This window comes from Hyperolius riggenbachi, chromosome 5, assembly GCF_040937935.1.
Source record: "Hyperolius riggenbachi isolate aHypRig1 chromosome 5, aHypRig1.pri, whole genome shotgun sequence".
Taxonomy (NCBI): domain Eukaryota; kingdom Metazoa; phylum Chordata; class Amphibia; order Anura; family Hyperoliidae; genus Hyperolius; species Hyperolius riggenbachi.
Genome location: NC_090650.1, coordinates 315,299,779 through 315,321,113, shown reverse-complemented (window position 1 = coordinate 315,321,113; position 21,335 = coordinate 315,299,779). Strand labels below are relative to the sequence as shown.

Here is a 21,335-nt window from a genome sequence, read left to right as displayed (position 1 = left end):
TTAAAAGAGTGGTTTTAAAACTGCAACTTTCAGAGTATGATGCAATGTTATAAAAAGAAAAGTTAAATAACTGAAAATAAAAATATGATACTCTTTTCTTTGTTACTAATGTTCTATTCCTTATCAGTACTACACATACAATTCATTATATCATAATTTTTTTTTTTCTTCATGTTTGCTCTAATTATCACTCCTTGGGCTTGATTCACAAATGAGTGCTAACTGTTAGCACGGGCGTTTTCGTGCGAATTTTCTCGCTAAATCGTTATCGTTTTTGCGCGCAAACGCGAATTTTCGTGTGAAATTGGTATCGTTTTCACGCAAAAACGATAACGATTTAGAGTGAAAATTCGCGTTTGCACCCAAAACCGTTTAATCGTGCGCGAAAATTCATGATCACGCGCAAATGCGAAAATTCACACGAAAACGGCCGTGCTAACAGTTAGCACTCTTTTGTGAATCAAGCCCTTTATCTGTCTATCTCCTAAATTATTGTCTGTCGTAATGCATGATTTATCTCTTCTAATCTGATTGTTTCATGAATTATCTTTCCTTTTGGTTGAGGTGAAAAAATAAGTATAGTCAGAAAATTCATGTGATACGTTTTGTGAATAAACTTCCTAGAATCTAACTTCGAAGTTTGTGCTAATACCTTTTATATCGTCTTATCTTCTACAATTATTTTTATATAGCTAACATGATACATACATATGACTATGGTAGGGACTAGATTGTGAGCCTCTCTGTGGGACAGTTAGTGACAAGACAATATACTCTGTACAGCGCTGCGAAAGATGTTGGTGCTATATAAATACTAAATAAAAATAAATGTTGGGTGCTACTTCTCCTAAGTAACCCAATATAAGGATGTGTGACATATATACACTCCCCCAAAGGAAGAGAGAGAAGCGTACGTTAAAAAAGGGCGCCGGGAAAAAAGGGCGCAGGGTTTTAAACGATAAGCATGAATAACGTTTAAAAAAAAATTGTGCTATATTTCGTTTAAAAATAATGTTTTATAAAGTTATAAATCATCAAATATTTGTGTATGAAATTGTTAAAACCTTAATCTTCCCTGTTTAAAAAGTGAAATTTATAATAATGTTTTATAAAACATTAATAAGAATGTTACTAAAGCTATACCTAACCCTACTCGAACACAGAACCCTCCCTGTACCTATCCCTAACCCCTAGACCCCCCTGGTGATGCCTAAACATAAGACCCCCCTGGTGGTGCCTAAACCTAAGACCCCCCTGGTGGTGCCTAAACCTAAGACCCCCCTGGTGGTGCCTAAACCTAAGACCCCCCTGGTGGTGCCTAAACCTAAGACCCCCCTGGTGGTACCTAAACCTAAGACCCCCCTGGTGGTGCCTAAACCTAAGACCCCCCTGGTAGTGCCTAAACCTAAGACCCCCCTGGTGGTGCCTAAACCTAAGACCCCCCTGGTAGTGCCTAAACCTAAGACCCCCCCTGGTGGTGCCTAAACCTAAGACCCTCCTGGTGATGCCTAAACCTAAGACCCCCCTGGTGGTGCCTAAACCTAAGACCCTCCTGGTGATGCCTAAACCTAAGAATCCCCTGTGATAAGCATTAATAACGTTTTAAAAAAATATTGTGCGGTTTTTCGTTTAAAATTAATGTTATAAAAAAATTTTTTTACAGTTTTTCGTTTAAAAATAATGTTTTAAAAAAATATTGTACTGTTTTTCGTTTAAAAATAATGTTTAAAAAATTATAAATCATTAGTTAATGTGTAATCATGAGAAGCAGTTATAAAACATTAAAAGTCTCCGGGCGCCGCTTTTAAAGCGTTATTTTTCTCCGGCGCCCTTTTTTCCTGTTGGGCGCCCATTAAACGATATTTATTAAGGGAGTGAATGGCGGCGCCCTTTTTGTCCACCTGCCTCATGCGCCCAAATGTCCTGCTTTCGAGAGAGAACCCTGTTTAGTTCCTATATATAGAGAGATACATGTAAAGATATTGCAAAGAAGCACTGTTGTGTGGTATGTTAATTGTATCTCACATTCAATAAAGCTATCATTTTATGTAAAATGAATGACTTATCTATAACTGATATAAGGCATGGGCCTACTTTTAAAGTCCTACTGATCGGGATATTATTCTGTAAACAGCAGAATAGCCAGAGTATTCTCTGGAAGACAGCATGAAAGGTGTTATCCCAAAGACTACTGATGCTCAGCAAAGACCTGTGGCAATTCCATGCTGCCATTTATCTTTATTCCTTTCACTACTCCTCCCCTTTCCTCTACACTTTTCTAACCCCTCCCTTTTTTGATTAATTGAAGTAGGAAAATATTCCTTTACATTAGTTGGTATTAGGAAACTTTAATACTGTGAGAAGCTGTCAACCAAATACACCAGTTAATCTGCTCCAATAATGAACTTCCATCCTGCTGCCATGTCCAGAAACATTCATTCATTTCCAGCTAGGCTTATGTGCTGGCAGCTGCATAGGAGGAAATGGGGATTTTCTGAAGCTGATAACTTCTGACAACAGGATCACTCTGATCATGTATAAATGACCCAAGTTATTATCTTACAATGAGGAAACTAGCGAGGCTTTGTGAACTTCTTCTTTAAAGTATGACTGGAGAGATAAGGATTGGCTACATTAAACAAAGTAATCACAGAGACACCGGGAGCCCAATAATGTAGTATTTTCAGAGCATGTAGAGGACAATGTACTGTAATAAAGGAGGGTGCTCACAAGATAAGATTGCATAGATGGCAACTAACCAAATTTGCTTTTAGAGAATAATCAAAATGCTCAATGCCAGCCTCTAAATTTGGACCAGCACTGTTACAGCAAAGTCCCCATCATCCAGAACTCAGGCAACAGGAAGTCTCAACTAATCGACATGCCCGAGGGGATAAAAGGGCATAAAATACTCAACAAGCCTCCAGTGCCATCTTCTAACCTTCCTGTAGCTCCTAGCGGCTTTTTCTGGCTTCCGTGCATGGCTACTGGTGTGTCATGTGACCCAATGTAGGTCAAGTGACACACCGGGAGACATACATGGAGGACACCGGAAAGCCACTAGGAGCTACAGGAAGGTTAGAAGATGGCGCTGGAGGCTGGGTGAGTATTTTATGCTGCACGGGGGCAGGATTGTGCTTTTCTGGCCAGTTGCTAAAGCAACCAGCAAGCACATGTATCCAACATCATGTGACTCCTACCAGTGCTGGATACTGGGAACTTTGCTGTATTTAGCCTGATTAAGTTAATTTTTAGATGCTCACAAAATCTGTTGCCTAGTGCTTTGAGGTAAGCCGCCTCTAAGTTTACATCTTAATAATATTAAAGCGTTTTATTTCTTCTGGGTGCCTTTACTCTTCCCCATTATATGATATATATATATACAAAGGTGAGAATATTTATGCACAAAAATTAAAGAAATTAGAAGAGAAAAACTCTGGATGAGTATTATATACCACATAATGAATATCAAAAGCGGCAGTTCATTCTTTATAAAACATTTCAGTGTGATCTAAAGATTCATTTCTATTGAAGTTGCTATAAAAAAGTTGAGATCTGTAACAGACCCGTTTCTATTCTGCACAAAGACAATACAAGAGTAAGGGGAACATTCCCACTGCTGTGATGTGACATGGAATGTGTCAGAAGGTGACAGTCACTGGAAATGTGCACAGCAGGTGGGATGTACAAGTCAGCAGGAACGAATAGCTGGATACAAGAATAACTAGAAAGCGTATGTACCGTCCTCGGAATACAGGAACCACATAGTCTACAGCTTCATTCTCTTTATCTTGGGCATAGAGCTTCGACCGCTTCGCTCTAGGGCTCATCTTGAGTGACAAATCTTCGGTTGTCTTAAGGGATTTGAGTCTGCAGAAAATACAGCACAGTTTATCCATAGCTTTATCTAACATAGCTATCACCCTGTGACTTGATACACATACGACCATCACCCTGGACTACATTGGTATACACTATAAATCTACTTACGAGGTGTCAGTTAGTTATCATAGTTTATACAACTTTTTTTAATCAAAGGGTACCTGTAATCTCAGATAATATGACCAGCAATGATGCTAAAGTGCACATATCTTGTAAGGTCCTGAAATTACCTGTCCTAATCCAGTCACAAGTGTATTAGGGTAGGTCCACACTGAGTCCGTTGAGTATCTGGCACTTTGCAATAGATTTCAAAATTAGCCACTTCCGGTAATGCGCATTTATACACATGGCACCTCATTGCCATTCATTTGTAAATGGGCATAACATGCACGGTGTTCGGCAGTGCAGAGTTTGGCTCATGGAACCTGATGGACTACATAGGCAACAATGAACAGACCCTTTTTAGGGCTAAGCCTGGTCAATACTTGCATGGAAAAAAATCCCGGTGATTAGAAGCGGTATTTTCAGGTGTTTGAAATTTTGGTGGAAGGCAAATTTTACTCAAAGTCATCTTTAATCTTAAACCACCTTACTGTCGGAGTTCAATAATCAATCTGATGCCAATCGTCGGTCAATTCTTCATTAGAAGCAGTGCTGATCCCAAACCTCACCAAGAATGTACCCAATCTGTGAAAGCCACACGTGTGGTCTGCAAACATTATGTTTTGTAAGAGACCGATTTGGTAACAAGCACTGTCTCAGAAGAAAGACTATTGCTTCCGGATGCAGTTTCTATGAAAAACAACCACACAAAATATTGTGTAAGTTCTGCATTCAGTAGTGATGATTCCATGATTCAATATGCCAGTAGTCACTCTCAACATGGGCCCAATTTATAAAGATCAGGGTTCAATGCCACGCTTCCAGGTATGGCCATACTATTATTAAGACAACATTATTACACACATAATTAACGCACATTGTGCATGAGTGTTACACAAATTCATGCTGTCATTATCATACAGTAGATACATACTGTTTATTTTCAGAGAAAAAAAAAACTTCTGTTATTCACACAAATGGACAGAGTGTACAATCAGTAGAGTCAAAACACCTGGGCCCTGATGCTATAAAGATTTACTTTACTTGTTTTCAAGTACCCAATGAAATTTAAAAGAATTAAAAAAAATAAACATTTCCATGTGTTTTTGTTGGTTATTAAAGTGAAAAGTAACCTTCCTTTATAGCATCAGGCTGTGATATGCATGCATATATTTACACACACACATATATATATATATATATATATATATATATATATAAATACCGTATATATATATATATATATATATATATATACATATATATATATATATATATATATATAGACAAAGATATAGATATATCTATCTATCTATGGTATATATATATATACAGTATATGATATGATATATATATATATATATATATATATATATTATACAGATATATATACACACACACACCGTGTGTATATATATATATATATATATATATATATATATATATATATATATATATATATATATATATATATATATATATATATATATATTCTCTCACTTTCTCTCATGGTCACAGGAACAGGAAGTGCTAGGAAATTTCTTGAATAGAAATGCTGAAAATCACAAGCAGCAAGCAGAGTGGGAAAGGGTTGGTACTTCTAGGAAATTTCCCACCACTTCCTACCTTTCATTTAAAATAAAGTGAATTCATTTCAGCATAATACATTCACCTTAGTATAACTCAAAGTGAAAAATCAGCTGTGCACAGGAGAGCAGCGAGATCGGGGGTAGTGTTGGGAGCGTGAGGCGCGGTAATTAAAATCTACGCCCTGGCCAGGATAACAGGTCCCAAACAGGGCGTAGATTTCAATTACCAAAGTCCAGAAGCGGTTAGAACAAGATTGCATCAGTGAAGTTACACTAGAAAAAAGGAGAAAAGATTAGATGAAGATAATGGTGATTAGAGCAATGTGGATGGAAATATAGTTAGTTTTGGAAGAAAAGGAAGAGATAATATTTTAGTTAATAAGTCAAAGGAAAGAACTGATAATGGTTAAATATTAATGTAAAAGGAGGTCTGATAACCAATAGATGTAAAATAGAAAGTATGAAAAGAGATGATTACACCACACAGCAGGCTTTGCACTCAGATGGTCATCTTATTCTGGTGTATTAGTAAATGAGTACATAATAATCCATTAGCATTGTCAGAAAGAATTGTTGACATGATTACCCTAGGTGGCTGCTGTGGGCAGCAGAATGGTGCTTCTCTTCATGCTGGTACTGGCTTAAGGTAGACTGTAAGTCTGTGCTGCGATAACCACGGTCATAGTGTTGATGACGCCTTTGGTAGAAGGGCAAAGACATCCTGCCACCTCTGTTCACTGTCTTGACTGGGTTCAAAAATACATCTGTTTATTTCGCCATTTGTAGCTACAGTTGAATTAATTTGGTTATGAAATATAAGTTAGTCCATATTTCAGTACTGTAACTCATAGGGCTAATAATGAAAGTGAATATTTGTTATAGAGAATTAGTATTTAATGGATCACTAATTCAAAACCATCCGCCTAAAACACACACGCAATAGCTTCAGGTAAATACATTAAAACTGCAGAAAGTTATTTGGGATTTGATACAACTGTATGAGTGTGGTAAACATTATGCAATAGACCACTCGTCTTCAATCATCACCATTATCCAATAAGACCGTGTGAAAGCAATTGGCTGACATGGCCAGTATAATGCAAAAACTGGATTCATCCACATAACAAGTTCTAGTTAAAGTCCAATTTAAACCCAACATTGAACAAAGTAAATTTTAACAGGAATCAGGATAATAAGGGAATAAAAACTGCATATGAAATCAAAATGCTGGACAGAAAGCCAGTTTCATCAGCCAGATGTGCTTGAAACTTCAGTACAACTTGCTTGCTGCCATCTGACAATGTGACACAAAAAGAAAAAAACAAACGGTGCCAGACTTCATTTCCCAACACTACAGCATTACAGTAGAAACAAAGTGTTTGATTTCCAAAACGTATCTCATTTAGTTTTGGGTCACCCCGAGCTGCTTGGTTACTGTGTTATCTCATGAAGTATCTCACCTTACTTGTTTTTCACCTCAATTATAAGGAGAGATAATTCATGAGATGAGTTCTCATACATACAAGCATCAATAATCTCAACCGAACCAGAAGAAACCATGGGGCTCATCTCATGAGCACTTTAAAGGAATACTTAAGTGAAAAAAAAAAAGATCTTTAATCACCCGGGGCATCCCTCAGCCCCATGAAGCTGTATGGTGCCCTCGCAGCCCCGCTCCGATCGTCCTGTCCCCGCCGGCGGCTACTTCCGGGTTCGGCGACAGCTGCCGACAGGCTGGGAACAAGGGTGATTCTCCGCGTTCCCAGCCACTATATCACCCTCTATGCTGCTATAGCGTATATATATATATGCTATAGCAGCATGGAGGGTGATATAGCGGCTGGGAACGCAGATAATCACCCGCGTTCCCAGCCTGTCTGCGGCTGTCGCCGAACCCGGAAGTAGCCACCGGCGAGGACAGGACGATCGGAGCGGGGCTGCGAGGGCACCATACAGCTTCAGGGGGCTGAGGGATGCCCCGGGTGAGTAAAGATAATTTTTTTTTCCACTTAAAGCCAATGGGTACCGCTATAAAAATAAAAAAGTCAGATACTCACCTAAGGAGAGGGAAGGCTCTGTCCTAATGAGCCTTCCCTCTCCTCTCCTGGTGCCCTCGGTGCTGCGCTGGCTCCCTCGTTCGCGTCCGGCGCCGCAGGGATTTCGGAGGTCTTCGGGAGCACTCGGGCTTCCGAAGACGGTCCGCTCCATACTACGCACGTGCGACTGCGTCATAGAGGACGCTCACGCATGCGTAGTATGGACGGGCCGTCTTCGGGAGCCCGAATGCTCCAGAAGGCTTCCGAAACATCCCTTCGGCAGCGGAAGTGGCAGTATTTGACCGAACTGGTCGAATACTGCTACGGGGGATCCTGTGCGGGACCGGGCACCGGGAGAGGAGAGGGAAGGCTCATTAGGACCGAGCCTTCCCTCTCCTTAGGTGAGTATCTGACTTTTTTATTTTTATAGCGGTACACATTCACTTTAAGTATTCCTTTAAGTATAAAATATTAATAAAAACGAAACTTAAGAAGCCTGAGGTGAGAGAAAATACTACTTATCTGCCTGTTGTACAAACCCTCTCATTTTATGTAGAAAGTAAACATAGCGGCGCCACTACAGTATATCAAACAAGTATCTAAACTTTAATACATGTCCAAAACACAAACCAAGGTCAAACGGTTCCCATCCCCTCCCAAATAAAAATTTGCTAGCTGAAACAGTACTGGTACTCTTTATACCACCCTGATGGGGCCCCCCTGCACAAGCATGCAATCATACATGACCCAAACCGCCGACACAAACAATGTGGCCACAGCCAAAATTACAGGGACATACATGAGAATATGTAGCTAGTAGAAAGCAAAGATCACATAGAGTGGATACAGATCCAGCAGCAGCGCAGGCAGTGGGGAGCCCAAATGCGCTCACATAATATTTATATTACATGCAGCAGTTGCGCAGCATGGGTTGGCGGTGATCACAGTGTCAGACTTTACTAACACTGTGCTGGACTAGCAATCTACTAGAATCTACATGAAAATTAGATAATTTTTTTTTTGCATCTAATTTGCCATCCCTATGACTGCGATAATTTAAATAAACATACAGAGAGAGTTCACATTTGTTTCCACAGAAAACTATTTATTATTTTTAAGCACAACACCTGTGTTTATATGAGGAAGAACTCTAGCATTATTCCGAAGTATCTATGTTAAAAATAGATGCAATGTCTGTTTTTCCCCATTAGATGTGAGGGAGCCCATTGATTCACGGGGCTGTCAAGTCTAATGTGAATTTGCATGCAGGAAAAATGCACTCATAGTGCTGGAGTGTAAATCCTGCCTAAGGATTAAGGAAATAAAGATGGCAACCTTCATATCCTCTCAGCTGAGGTTTTATTTAAAAAAAGGAAAAAATAATTGCACAGGAACAGGAAGACATTCGTTTTCAACGAGGGTGAGTACACACCTCCAACCTTGATTGGCTAATGATAGGCCAATTTTACCACTTCCATGTACTATGAGGGCCAACAGATTTTTAACACTATGATCCAATTGTTAAAGAGTTACTGTTATTCTGGGTATACATGGTACGACCCGTCGGCTCGATTAGCCGCCGGATCGACCCCCGCCGCGTCCCCGCCGCCTTCCGGATCGTTTCCCGCTCGTCCCCGCGGGCACTTGCTTATCTTCCGCTCGATTCCCCGCTATTGTCCGCCCGCGGGGATCGAGCGGGGAATCTATCTGGCGGGTCATCGAACCTGTCGGATATTATCAATCGAGCCATCAGCGGCTCGATTGATAAGCCTGCCTCGACCCCGTGTATGCCCAGCATTAGGCATGAAAACCAAATAAAATTATTTATTTCTATCTGTTGAACATTTAAAATGAATGTTGAAAAGACAATGCCTAATTTCAAAATCAAACGTACTTTTTTTAATTGCATCTATTAATCCTCCTGTCCCCAGCTCTTCAAGTACGCACAATTCAGCCGCAAAAGAGAAGTAGCAGTGCAGGCTGGGGGTGGGGAGTTCTCCTCTACTTTCCTCCCCTTCCCCACACACACAGCTAGTTCAGCCTGATTGGCTGCAGCCTGTGTCACTCTCCCGCCTACACCTCTCATTGGCTGCCTTTCAGTCTGCAACTGTCCGCCCCCTCCCCGCACTCCAGCCGACAGGCATGATCTCCGCCGAATTACGTGGGCACCTCCGTATACAAGGGGACCCCCCGGCCCTGCTACCATTTCCACAGGGATTCCCTGCATTTAAACACAACTCTATAGCATCCCCGCTCGGCGCTGTCCCGCAGCATTGTAGAGCTTAGCGGGGAAGAATATATGCAGCGCATGGAGCTGCATTTATTCTTCCCCACTAAGCACTGTAATGCTGCGGGATGAGCGGGGAGGCTGCAGGGTTGAGAGTCAATGCAGGGGGAATCCCTATGGATATAGTAGCAGGGCTGGGGGATTCCTATGGATGCAAATGCTATTGCTGTGGGGAGGAGAAGGGAAGTAAGGGAGGAAGTGACCTCAGCATTGGCTTCAGCTGGAGGGACTAAAGATGGCCCCTGCCAGCAAACAGAATTCTCTCAATTTACCTTTTTCTAGTTTATAAAATTCACTGAAATCAACATGTGGACAGTGCAATACATCTATTATGTAAGTAAAGCCTGTATTTATCTACTTGTATATGTAGTTTTTTTTTTATCTGGCATAGTATGGCTGACAGCTCCTCTTTAAGTAGGCTTTCACACTACATAGAAGTGGTGAAATTGTCCGATCGAAATTGGATGTGGTACACACTTTCAATTATGATTGGCCAATTACAAGCCAATTTTACCACCTCTTTGTAGTATTCGGGCAAACAGATTTTGAATAATATGAATAGATTGTGCAGGAACACACTGATATTAGATGGAAGTTGTAAAATTGGTCAGTGATTGGCCAATCATAATTTAAAGTGTGTACCGGGCTTAAAAGTACACACACTCAACCAATTTTGATTGGCTAATTATACCACTTCAATGTAGTATAGGAGCTTACCTACACAATCTGGTCATACTATTTAAAATCTGATGGCCATCATAAAATATTGAAGTGGTAAAATTGACCAATCATTAGCAAATTAAAATTGGATGTGTGTGCAACCTCAGACTGATACAAAATAGATAACTATTTTGGAGATTCAGCACAGGAGGATCATTTTAGAAATTCTTTGTCAATGAATAGTATTTGTAGCATTTGTCTATTTAGGGGTAAATACAATTATTGCAAGCTTGCAATTCTTACATTTTTACTTTTGCCACTAGGCAATTTTACGCTATTAATTTGCAATATTAAAGTTACTATAAAAAGTCTAAAATGCACTTAGTGTGCATGCTGTTTTTGTAAAAAGCTATACTGACTTACATCGTCTTCCAGTATAACTCATATTTGGAGACCCTCTGTGTGGCAACTTTGTAGCCGAGCGCCATGGCGTCCTCTGTATCAGAGATACAGAATGCCACAAAAGAGCCACGGTACTTGGCTGCAAAGGGGTGGGGCTATCCGACGGAACTCGCCACTTGGATGGTCTCCAATGAGGAGTTATGCTGAAAGGACCACCAAAGTCAGTTTAACTTTTGACAAGAATGGCATGCTCACCAAGTGCATTTTAGACTGTATAGTCTCTTTAAAGAGGAGCTGTCAGCCATACTATTTCAGAAAAAACAACACATATATAGGTAGATAAATACTTGCTCTACTTACATAACATATGTATTGCACTGTTCACGTTTTGATTTTAGTGATAATAAAAGTAAGGTAAACTGTGGAATGAACATTTATCAACAAGAAAAGTAATAGAGATTTTAACTTTTGGATTGCCTGGTTAGCATCCTTATTACTTGTGTACCAGATAAAATGAAGGATTGATTATTGATTTTATGCCTGACAGTTCCTCTTTAAGCCCTAGCTTTATCAGTAATCAGAACATTACTTTTGTTGAAAGACTGCATCCCCAACGTTTAAAGATTAAAGCATAACATTTTCGCATTATTATCAGCATACAACAAACAATTGTCAGCCAATGGGATTTATTTCTCTTGTAAACAGATGTGCAGCTAAAAGTTTATACACACCTACTATCTGTCCAACTACCTGCCAAACTTGTCTGTTAAGCCCCATACAACTTTTGTTGTGAAACAAGTTGAAACAACTAAACAAAAGTCTTTTGCTATTGTTCAAAGAGCTGATAAGACTGATAAGAAGTCAATCCAACTGTTGGATTGACTTCTTATCAGCTTTTTGAACAATAGCAAAATACTTTTAAGCTGGCCATTCACTGGCCCGATTTCCCACCGATCGACAGCAGATTTGATCACTGGGATCGAATCTGCTGTCAAATCGTTCACGCAACATGCTAATTTTCAATCTATTTCGGCCCGAAATAGATCGGTCCCGTCGATCGCGCCGGGCGGAAAATTACCGTCGATCGCCGCGGGTAAGGAGCGCATCGCTAGCGGCGTACGACCAATGCAGGTATACATTACCTGAAGCTGGCTCCCAGCATCTTCTCTGCATCAGCTCCCGGCTGGCATCTTCTCCGCATCAGCTTCCGCATCCCGGCATCCAGCATAACTTCCTGTGCCACTGCAGTGACAGCGGAAGTACAAATAGAGGGCACTCTATTTGAACTTTCGCTGTCACTGGAGTGACAGAAAGTTATACCGGGATGCGGAAGCTGATGTGTAGAAGATGCCGCCGGGAGCCGATGCGGAGAAGATGCCCAGGACCAGGCTTCAGGTAATGTATGCGGGAGCCCGGGGGACGACAGCGGCAGCTCAGCAGATTGTGATCGGTTTCAGGCTGAAATCGATTCACAATCTGTTTGCAGTAAAGGCAGCCATATGATGCCTCTATGATCAGATTCGATCAGAAAGGGATCTATCTGTTGGTCGAATCTGATGGCAAATCGACCAGTGTATGACTACCTTTAGTTGTTTCAACTTGTTTCACAAAAAAATCTGTTTCACAGTTGTGCTGCATAAAAGACCACTGTTGAGCGTGTGAATGGGGCTTGACAGACAAGTTTGGCAGATAGTTGGACACATAGTTGGTAGGTGTGTATGAACTTTAAGCCTTTTTCTTTGATTAAGCTGTGGCATTTCTTGCAGATTCAGTGAAGTCATTCACAAGACTTTGGAGTCCCTCCATAAATAATCACCTCCCTCTGGGCTTTGATGATGTTACAGTGGCTCTTTAATTAGAGAAGTATGGAGGATGCCATCTTGAATCCTTTCCAACAACATGCTGCTTGCTTGGTTGTTCTGTTGTCCCTCTGCATTTGCTACTTCTGAGTTACTGACCTAGAACAAGTATGCAGATCAGGTGTTCTGAAACCAAGAAAGATTACAATTTCCATAGTTCTCTTACTAGTACACATTCATTCCAGAATCTAAGTGGACTTGAGCCTTTATAGTTCCCTGGTATTGTACTGAGATTTTGGGTTGATGAAGGAAATTGAAGTGCATAGATGAAGCAAGCACAAACACAAATAACATACTGTATAAATGTAATGCAATGTGTCCTGGCAGATTGTATTTTCAGCTTTAAACAACTGTGGTTTCCCATGATGCATCACTACTGATGCAAGAGAAGTGCGCTGGAGAGATCCGTAGAGGGTGCACTCCTCTTGTGCAGTCTGGCCACGACTCGAGGAGGTTATGGGACACGGTACCGGCGCAGTAGAAAGCGGAGGACTGCGGTGTGGGAGCGATCCGTGGGGATGGGGCTGGAGGAAGCACCAGGTATGTATAAAACACTTAGATTAATTTATCTCTGACTCTGGAACACTTTAATGTCAATCTGTGTTTTCTAATTGTGTGTATATTATCAGCCCCAACATTGAAAAGTATATAAACCTTTGTCAGGCCCACCACGGTGATTTTATGTATCATTATAAGGTTAAAAACAGTTATAGTTACAGATTGCCTGGCAAGCTCATGGTGAACCAGAACTCCTAGTAGTGTGTAAGGGGCTGAAAAGTGATCAAAAAGCCTCCTTAGTAGTTCTGAGCCTGCGCAGTACAGCCCGGAGGATGTCCGATGACGTCAGCGCGCACGAGTGACACGCACATTGGAGCGCAGAAGAAGCCCAATCTGGCAGCTGGCCTGGCCAGGTCGGGCTCGCCACCGGAGACCACCGGGAACCTGCGGAGCGGCGCCGAGGGCACCTCCTGCCTGCCACGGGCTGGAGGAAGCCCCAGGTAAGTGGATTTGGATTTTTATTTTTTTTATGCAGTCCCTGAACCTTCCCTTGAATAAAGTGATGTGCAAAACAGGAGTGTGCCTTCTTAAAACAGAAGGTATTTGCAATTATTCTGGTTGGAGTGAGCTCTGAGGTGTCTCACAGTGCATCACTGCTGAATATGCAAATCCTCTTTTTGTTGTCCATGATAGCTAAACACACCTCCAGAACTGCTGCAATACAATGATGTGTCAGCTTATAATAGTACAGAACCACACTAATCCAACATGCATGTACCATAGCAAGAGAAGCACAGAACTCTACAGACTATTTTGTGCCTGAGGCGCATTGCATCAAATAGAGGTACATAGTAAAATTGTTCACTGAACTGCAAACTGCTAGCGGTTTGAAAAGCGCATGGCTAATGTATTTGAATGGGATGGATCACACCAGAGCAATGTGATTTTTTTCCAAAACGCAAACGCGGGTCCTGCAGCATTTCTGAGGCGATTCAGCCTTTAAGTATAGAAAAGTGGAAAATTGCTCTATATGCGCTTGCACAGAGTGATTTTCCAAGCGTTTTTTTTTTTTCAAAAACTGTACGCTTCCAGCTCTACTGTACAAAACATAAAAAATTACTACACCAAAACGCTCAAAAAATCTCTAGGCGTACCTAGAAAATCGCTAGGCACATGTCTAGAATCATTTAGAAAAATAACTTCTAAAAACGCTGAGCGTTTGCGATTACGCTAGTGCTTTTAGGTATGCACCAGCTGTAAATGTAACAGTTCTTTTAATCAGAGCATTAGCTAGCATTAAAGTGGTAGCAGCTTTAGGAACTCCATAGGCTATGGTGCAAATGTAGCTAACAAAGTACTTTAGTTACTACTGTATGTACTGCACAGCTAGTTTTCCTGGCAGACTAGTGCACAGGCAGCTCAACTTCTCCATTCATCTTTCGTGGAGACACTGCAGTTAGGCCTTTTTCACACCAGAGGCTAAAGTGCACACATTTTAGCCTCCTGGCCACAAGTGCCTTTTATTCAGTAGAGTGGCAGCGTTTGCATACCTCCCAACTTTTTTAAATAACCCTCAGCACACCCCTAACCACAGCCCCACGGCACACCCCTAGTCACGCATAACATAAAGATTTCATAAGAGAAATATGTTGTTTTATCATTCAGACCGCACTGGTCCTTTCTGTCCTGGTTCATTTACCTTCATATTAACATTGTAAAGAAGGGTGGGAAAAAAGTTTATTGTCAATTGATCACATTTTTCAGTAAACAAATACATATATTTGCATAGGTCTGTATATCAGTCCGGAAAGAGGGACAAATGAGGAAGAAAGAGGGGCAGAGGTACTGTCCCTCTAAAAGAGGGACAGTTGGGAGCCATGCAATTGACATGGTGTTGCAATCTAGCGACAAATAAAAACAAAACATGGCTGCACATAGATGTGACTTCATAAAGTAGCCGCATCTCTCTACATCTCGTACCAAGAGCAGCTAATAATTGGTGGAACTGAACCTAAAATGTGCATAATGCAGTACTGTATAGCTCGTCTCACATTATTTGTGTGGAACCTGACACACTGCAGTGCCAACACGCCAATGTGAATAATTTAGGAAGTGCAATGTGCACAGAGCAAAAATTCAGTCTCAGATAGGAGAGCAAAATGTTATCCAACAAAAACAATAACTAACAAAATGTTTAATGTAAAATTAATAATCTAAACTTAAGCCTTAAGGCTGCCAAATTAATCCAAAACAATTGTCTTTGGTGCAGGCAGTGGCATGACTGCCATTCATGGGGGCCCCAGCAAAACTTTCATGGGGCCCGCCCAATGTACACACCCCTTCCCTTGCCTCCCCTGGGTGCCCGTCACAGTCTGGGGGCCCATCTCACAATTATCATAAAACAAGTGTGGCCATCATGATCTTTACACCCATAACAAGTGTAGCCACAAAAACACCTGATCTGAAGTATAGTTCCCTGTATTGGAGGAAAGGAAGTAGTTAGGGCCTCCCACAGCTTGGGGCCCCCTGTGATCACAGGGGCTGCTCCCCTCTAGTTGCACCCCTGGGTGCAGGGCAACATTAGGGTATTTTCCCTCAGGTACACAAAGAACCTCCAATCATACACCACCATAGTTGTCTCACTGAGAGTGACAACAATAAAAAAAGGTTCAAGAAGGAAGTCTCTTTCAAGGCTCATACACATGTACCAACATCTGTCCAGCTGTCTTCCAAACTTGTCTGTTGGAAGAAAACTTGGGCATGTGTACAGCTGACAAACAGCCAGATTGATAACAGATTGTTTGCCAGAGTCAACCGGTGGATCAATCTGCCCAACTATCATGCAGGTTGGAATGTGTGCACAAGTTTTTTGAAGAACTTTGTTGTTTTTGAATGCAGACCATGTTGTGCAGTTTGCCATTTAGCTTGCACGCATAGTAAGGCCCGGTTCACATTAGCGTTCTCTGTCTGGATCCGCCTGATCGGATCCGGACCGTATACTGTACAAACGGAACGTACGTTCCGCATAGCAATGCAAAGGCTATGTGGACGTTCACATGCGTACGTTCCGTACAGTACGGAGCCGGACAGGATCCGGACTCCGGACACTTTTCCAACCTGCGCTATTTTTTGGTCCGGCTCATCCGGCCCACGCACCCAGACCGGAGCCTGACTGCACCATCCGGATATAGAAAACCAATGGGAAACGGAAGCACAGAACACACTGGAGACAACACCGGACGTTCTACCCCACTTTCTATGCGTATCATAGCGGCCATTTCGGATGGGGACACATGGGCCCAGCATATCTGGAGTGGAGCAGCAGTGACACACGTGCTGGAGCTGTTTTGGCAGTATGTCGGAGGTGGAGGTGAGGACTACAGCGGAGGACCTGATTCTAGAGGTGCACCAGCTGCAACTTCTGCAGACCCCAACAAATTTTAAGGTATTTTGTTGTTGTTTTTTTTTTTTTTCCCCACGGATCCGGATGGCAATGTGAAGCAGTCCTGATGCAAACGGACCGGTTCCGGATCGGAACCGTACGGTTCCAATCCGGATCAGGTCCTGATACGATCCGGATCCGGTCCGTTTGCATGCCAAAACGCAAGTGTGAACGGGGCCTAAGGGAGTTGGTTGGCGTGTGTGTGTACGTACTTATCAGGTAAACAACTTGTTGTGTGGTTGGTCACGTTGTACGGTTGGTTGTGCATTAAGCTGTACGTGTGTATGAGCCGTAAGAGGTATCAAGTGGCCGCTCAATGTATGAGGTAGATCTTTGGGACTATAAGTGCAAATGCTACTGCACTGACTTGCTGAAACTGAAATTAGTTAATCTCTGATGTTACAAGTAGAATACCCTAGCACCCTTTTCAATGCCTGCACACTGCCATGCATTTCTGTCCGTTCTCTACAGAAATCATTCATTTCACGGCCTATGAACGTCTCTGATTTCCCTTCGCTTATTCCCCCCACCAGTGAAGAGTGTCAGCTGCTACACTCATATTCACATCTTGCAATTAATCATCTCGTGCTCTACAATCATAACAATGTATATAATTCTGTTTTCCCCAATTCCTCTGTATGTATCCAAATTACCTTATCATAATTTTACATAAGGACTATAGTACATCCAGCATCTTTTTATTCCCTCATAGATTATGCAAAGTCCATCTTTGGAAATAAATCATGTATCTCTGGTTTAACAGTTACTCCTAATATAGAGCTCCAACACAAGCAGATGATTGTCTAGAAAAAACAAGTGTAGATATATCCACAAACTGGAAGCATGCCTCCAGAAACAGCTGCACACCTTTTCTAAGCTTGGCTGGTGAGTGTTCCACAGTACTCTGTAGCTTGTAAATGGAAGGAAGGGGGAAACAGGAAGGCTTGCATATGCCTGAAGATAAAGCAGTCAGCCTAAAAATGTATTTGCGGCCAACTGCTTCCTGTCTGAAAATGGAAGATACTTGTAAAGACATCAAGCTGAGGGATGAAATGATCTCAAATGCTTGTCTCAGTTTCATGCACCAAGCAATGCAGAGCAAAGTCCTGCTGTTACCGCCCGGTGTTCTCAGGCATTCTGTACAGACATGCAACCTCAGCTCTACCGACTATTCATGTATATCATATGCAAAGGGAAGGTAGAAGCAGAAGCCTATCCATTATAGGTCAGATCATCCAAAGCAAATTATCACTTTTACCGTGGGTTGGGTCAGCTGTACATGTCTAGCAATACCTATACAGTCATGTGTTGTCCACCACCATAAGTAGTTAAATCAGGTAACTGCTATAGGAAATTTAAATAGGGAGGATTAGTTGTCCGTCATAAAAATATATCCTAGCACTTCAAAAACATATGCGTACTCTTGATTTTTTCCAATCGGGGCATAACAATAGCCCAATCACCCCTGGGCATCAGAGGTTCCTTACAGTGGTGATCCTGAACTCCCCCCCTCCACCCACAGACAGAGCTTATACCAGTGGCAGTGAAGCACACTTTTTATAGACTGTATGCGGCACAGCAGTTGCATAACCTGTGGTGCGACTTTTCCATTCCTGTCTTTACAGGGAATGCAACGCAGCTCCCACTGTGCGTTTAGCCTAAGGAATCCTTCCTACCCCTCTGCATAGCGTAAATGCTGCAAGTGATCCTGGAAACCTCTGAATCGCTTGTTTTTATTGAGCTGTTTATGGCAAGCTATCTTATCTTGGCAAACAACCGCTCCCACCATTCACAGGCAGCAGACACATGATTACATTTCTCCTGCCATATGCTTGAGCTATATGAGCAAAGGTCAGTAATAACAATCATGCAGCAACTAGAACAGAGAAGCAGCTACTGTTTTCTTACAAGAAGACATCCACGTAATTTTTATGCATCAAAGCATATAAACACCTTAACATGCAGTAAATGGTTTTGAAATTAGGACCTTTTTACTATTGGTGTGTGGTGATCCTTACTAGTAGCACCGCACTGCTCTGTAGAAGTTGCACAGCGCAATATAGCCGCGATGCGACTAAATTAATCGGGCAAATTTTCCATTGAAAATATACCTCACTTTCTAGGTTACTGTGTACAATGCAAAGGTAACTCTTGAGGTGCTGCGCACAATGCAAAGCTAACTTTTGAGGTGCTGCAACGGGACTCGCCACAGTCAGTCGCACAGTGTTCAGTGCGATAGCGTTCTGCGACGGGATGCAGTGGTTTTGTGTGACACATTGTGACCTACCGCCCTTGAGTAAAAGGGGCCTAAAGGTGCATACACACATCCCATCTTTATTGGCCAATGTTACCACTTCCATGTAATATGGGAGCTCATTTACACAAACTGATCAAAGTATTCAAAATTTGTTGGACCTCACACTACATGGAAGTGGTAAAACTGGCCAGTCAGCATAGAATGTGTGCACCAGGCTTTAGGCTAGTTTCCCACTGGGACACTGCACTGCAAATCCTGTATAACAGGATCTCAGCAGAGGGGAAAAGTCCCATCATGTGTTCCGCACACAATGCAGCACACACAGAGAAGCATACAGTTCATGAAAAGTGTGCTTCACCACCACAACTGTAAATGCGCATGTTCTCCGGTATTGCACAGCATGCATTGCATTGTTCCAACGGACTCCACAGCACCATTAACCAGGAGCGTAAATAGAGGGGAGCAGCCCCTGCAATGGCAAAGGGGTCCAGAGCTGTGGACAGCCCCGACTACTAACCTTCCCTTCCTCCAATACAGGGGACTAGACTTCAGATCAGGTGTTTTGTGGCTACACTTATTACAGATGTAAAGATCATGATGGCTTCTCTTGTTTTATGACCCTTGTGAGATGGACCCCAAGGCTGTGAAGGGCACCAAGGGAGGCAAGGAAAGGGGTGTGAACATGGGCACAGAGCGGCGGGGAGGGAAGGAAGCCTCCTCCCTCCCTCACCTAGAGCCCCCCCCCTTCCATGCTCCCCACTCCAAAATTGCAGCCAGCAGCGGCAGCGAGCTGGAATCACTTACCGAGAGAATCAGAGAGAGCTCTGTGTGCCTCTGCTGGTCTGGTCTTCTGTACTGCACTGTCCAATCACGCTCTCACAGGAAATACAGTGAGAGCGTGATTGGATAGTGTCAGTGCAGAAGACCAGACATAGTCATTCCCCGCTGCTGCCGCTGGCTGCAATTCTGGAGGGGGGAGAAGGCGCCGAATTGGGGGGCCCTAGGTGAGGGAGGGGGAGGAGGCTTCCCCCCCCTCCCCGCTGCTCTGTGCCACTTTCCCCCCTTCCTGCGCTGTCCCCCCCTCCTTCTCAGCACTGGGGCCCCCGGGGGCAAGAGGCCTACCGGGCAAAAACCTGAGCTCCCGCCGGGCCTGTCCGAACCTGTTGAGGGGCCCCATCAAAGTTCCGCTGGGGGGCCACATGAATTGTAGTTGCACCACTGCCATTAACACACTGATGTGAACATCCTATTACAATATAATCACTCCGCATTGGCTTTGCGATTATATTGTCTGACACTATACGATTTTCTAGTGCTTCGGTTGATTTAACCCAAACACAAATGCAGGAAAAATGCTAAATTCACTACGTTAGCATTTGGGTGAAAATGGAATCACAGTAGTGTGAAAAGGGTACCACTGTCACTACGATAATTACGGTATTCTTGCAATCAGCTAAATGCAGGTGCTTTAAATATCAAATCAAAGCGCATGCAGTGTGAACAGGCCCTAATTATTTCTCTGTCTCTCTCTCTCCCTCAGTATTGTGTTCTGTGAAAAGCCAAATGAGTTGCTAAAGTCATATACAAAATATGCTTGTGAAAGTCAATAATAAATAACAGTGAATGGCCAATTTTGTAATGGTTACTGATAGAGTGGGGTAGAGTTACAACCTCTGTCAGATTTTGAAGCTATGTACACTTGTAAGATGACACTTGGCCAAGGTGGTCATTATAGCAGCAAGGACACCCATACTATCCCAGGGAAAAAACACATATATACCAGTAAGTAAGTAAATAACTACTTCTTCTACTTACATAACAGATGTATTGTACTGTCCACGCTTTGATTTTAGTGGATTTTATATTGTGAATAATGAGAATTCTGTTCCTAGCAGTTTCCATCTTGGTTCCCTCTGATTGAAGCCAATCCTGATGTAATTTCCTCCCTTACTTTTTTTCTCTGAGAAACTGCACTGTCATAGCTTGCTTGCTCTGTAAACATGGACAAGCATGGATCAGATTTCAAAAGCTTTACATTGAACTACCAATCAGTGAGCTGCAGGAATGTGGGAGGGGTGATGACGAGCTTCCTTCTCCTTGGCAATGGCAAAAATAGAGCCAGGCTGACTGAGATAAGATTTATTACAGCAGAAACATTTCTGATTAGATTGGAGTGCTTGCAATGCAAGGTGAGGTTCCAGGCTACATAATAAACACAGCAGTGGGTAAATGGAATTTGATTTTGTGGCTGACAATCTCGCTTTAAGGACCATCTCGGATGTGAATCTAGCATAAGTACAACAACCCCTGTATATGTGCTA

At 42.4% G+C, this 21,335-nt stretch overlaps 1 protein-coding gene across 3 annotated transcripts in view; it reads right to left on the bottom strand.

The window, feature by feature from the left end:
* Positions 1–21,335, bottom strand: part of MYOM1 (myomesin 1) — a 156,103-nt gene that overhangs the window by 116,284 nt on the left and 18,484 nt on the right. For 2 of the 3 annotated variants that reach the window (XM_068237221.1, XM_068237223.1), the window contains exons 2-3: positions 6,160–6,319; positions 3,742–3,870 (exon numbers count right to left, since the gene is read on the bottom strand). In XM_068237221.1, coding sequence (XP_068093322.1) covers positions 3,742–3,870; positions 6,160–6,293 — 263 coding nt within the window. In that variant the 5' untranslated portion in view covers positions 6,294–6,319. The remainder of the gene's footprint in view (positions 1–3,741; positions 3,871–6,159; positions 6,320–21,335) is intronic. The other variant, XM_068237222.1, reaches the window with a different exon arrangement.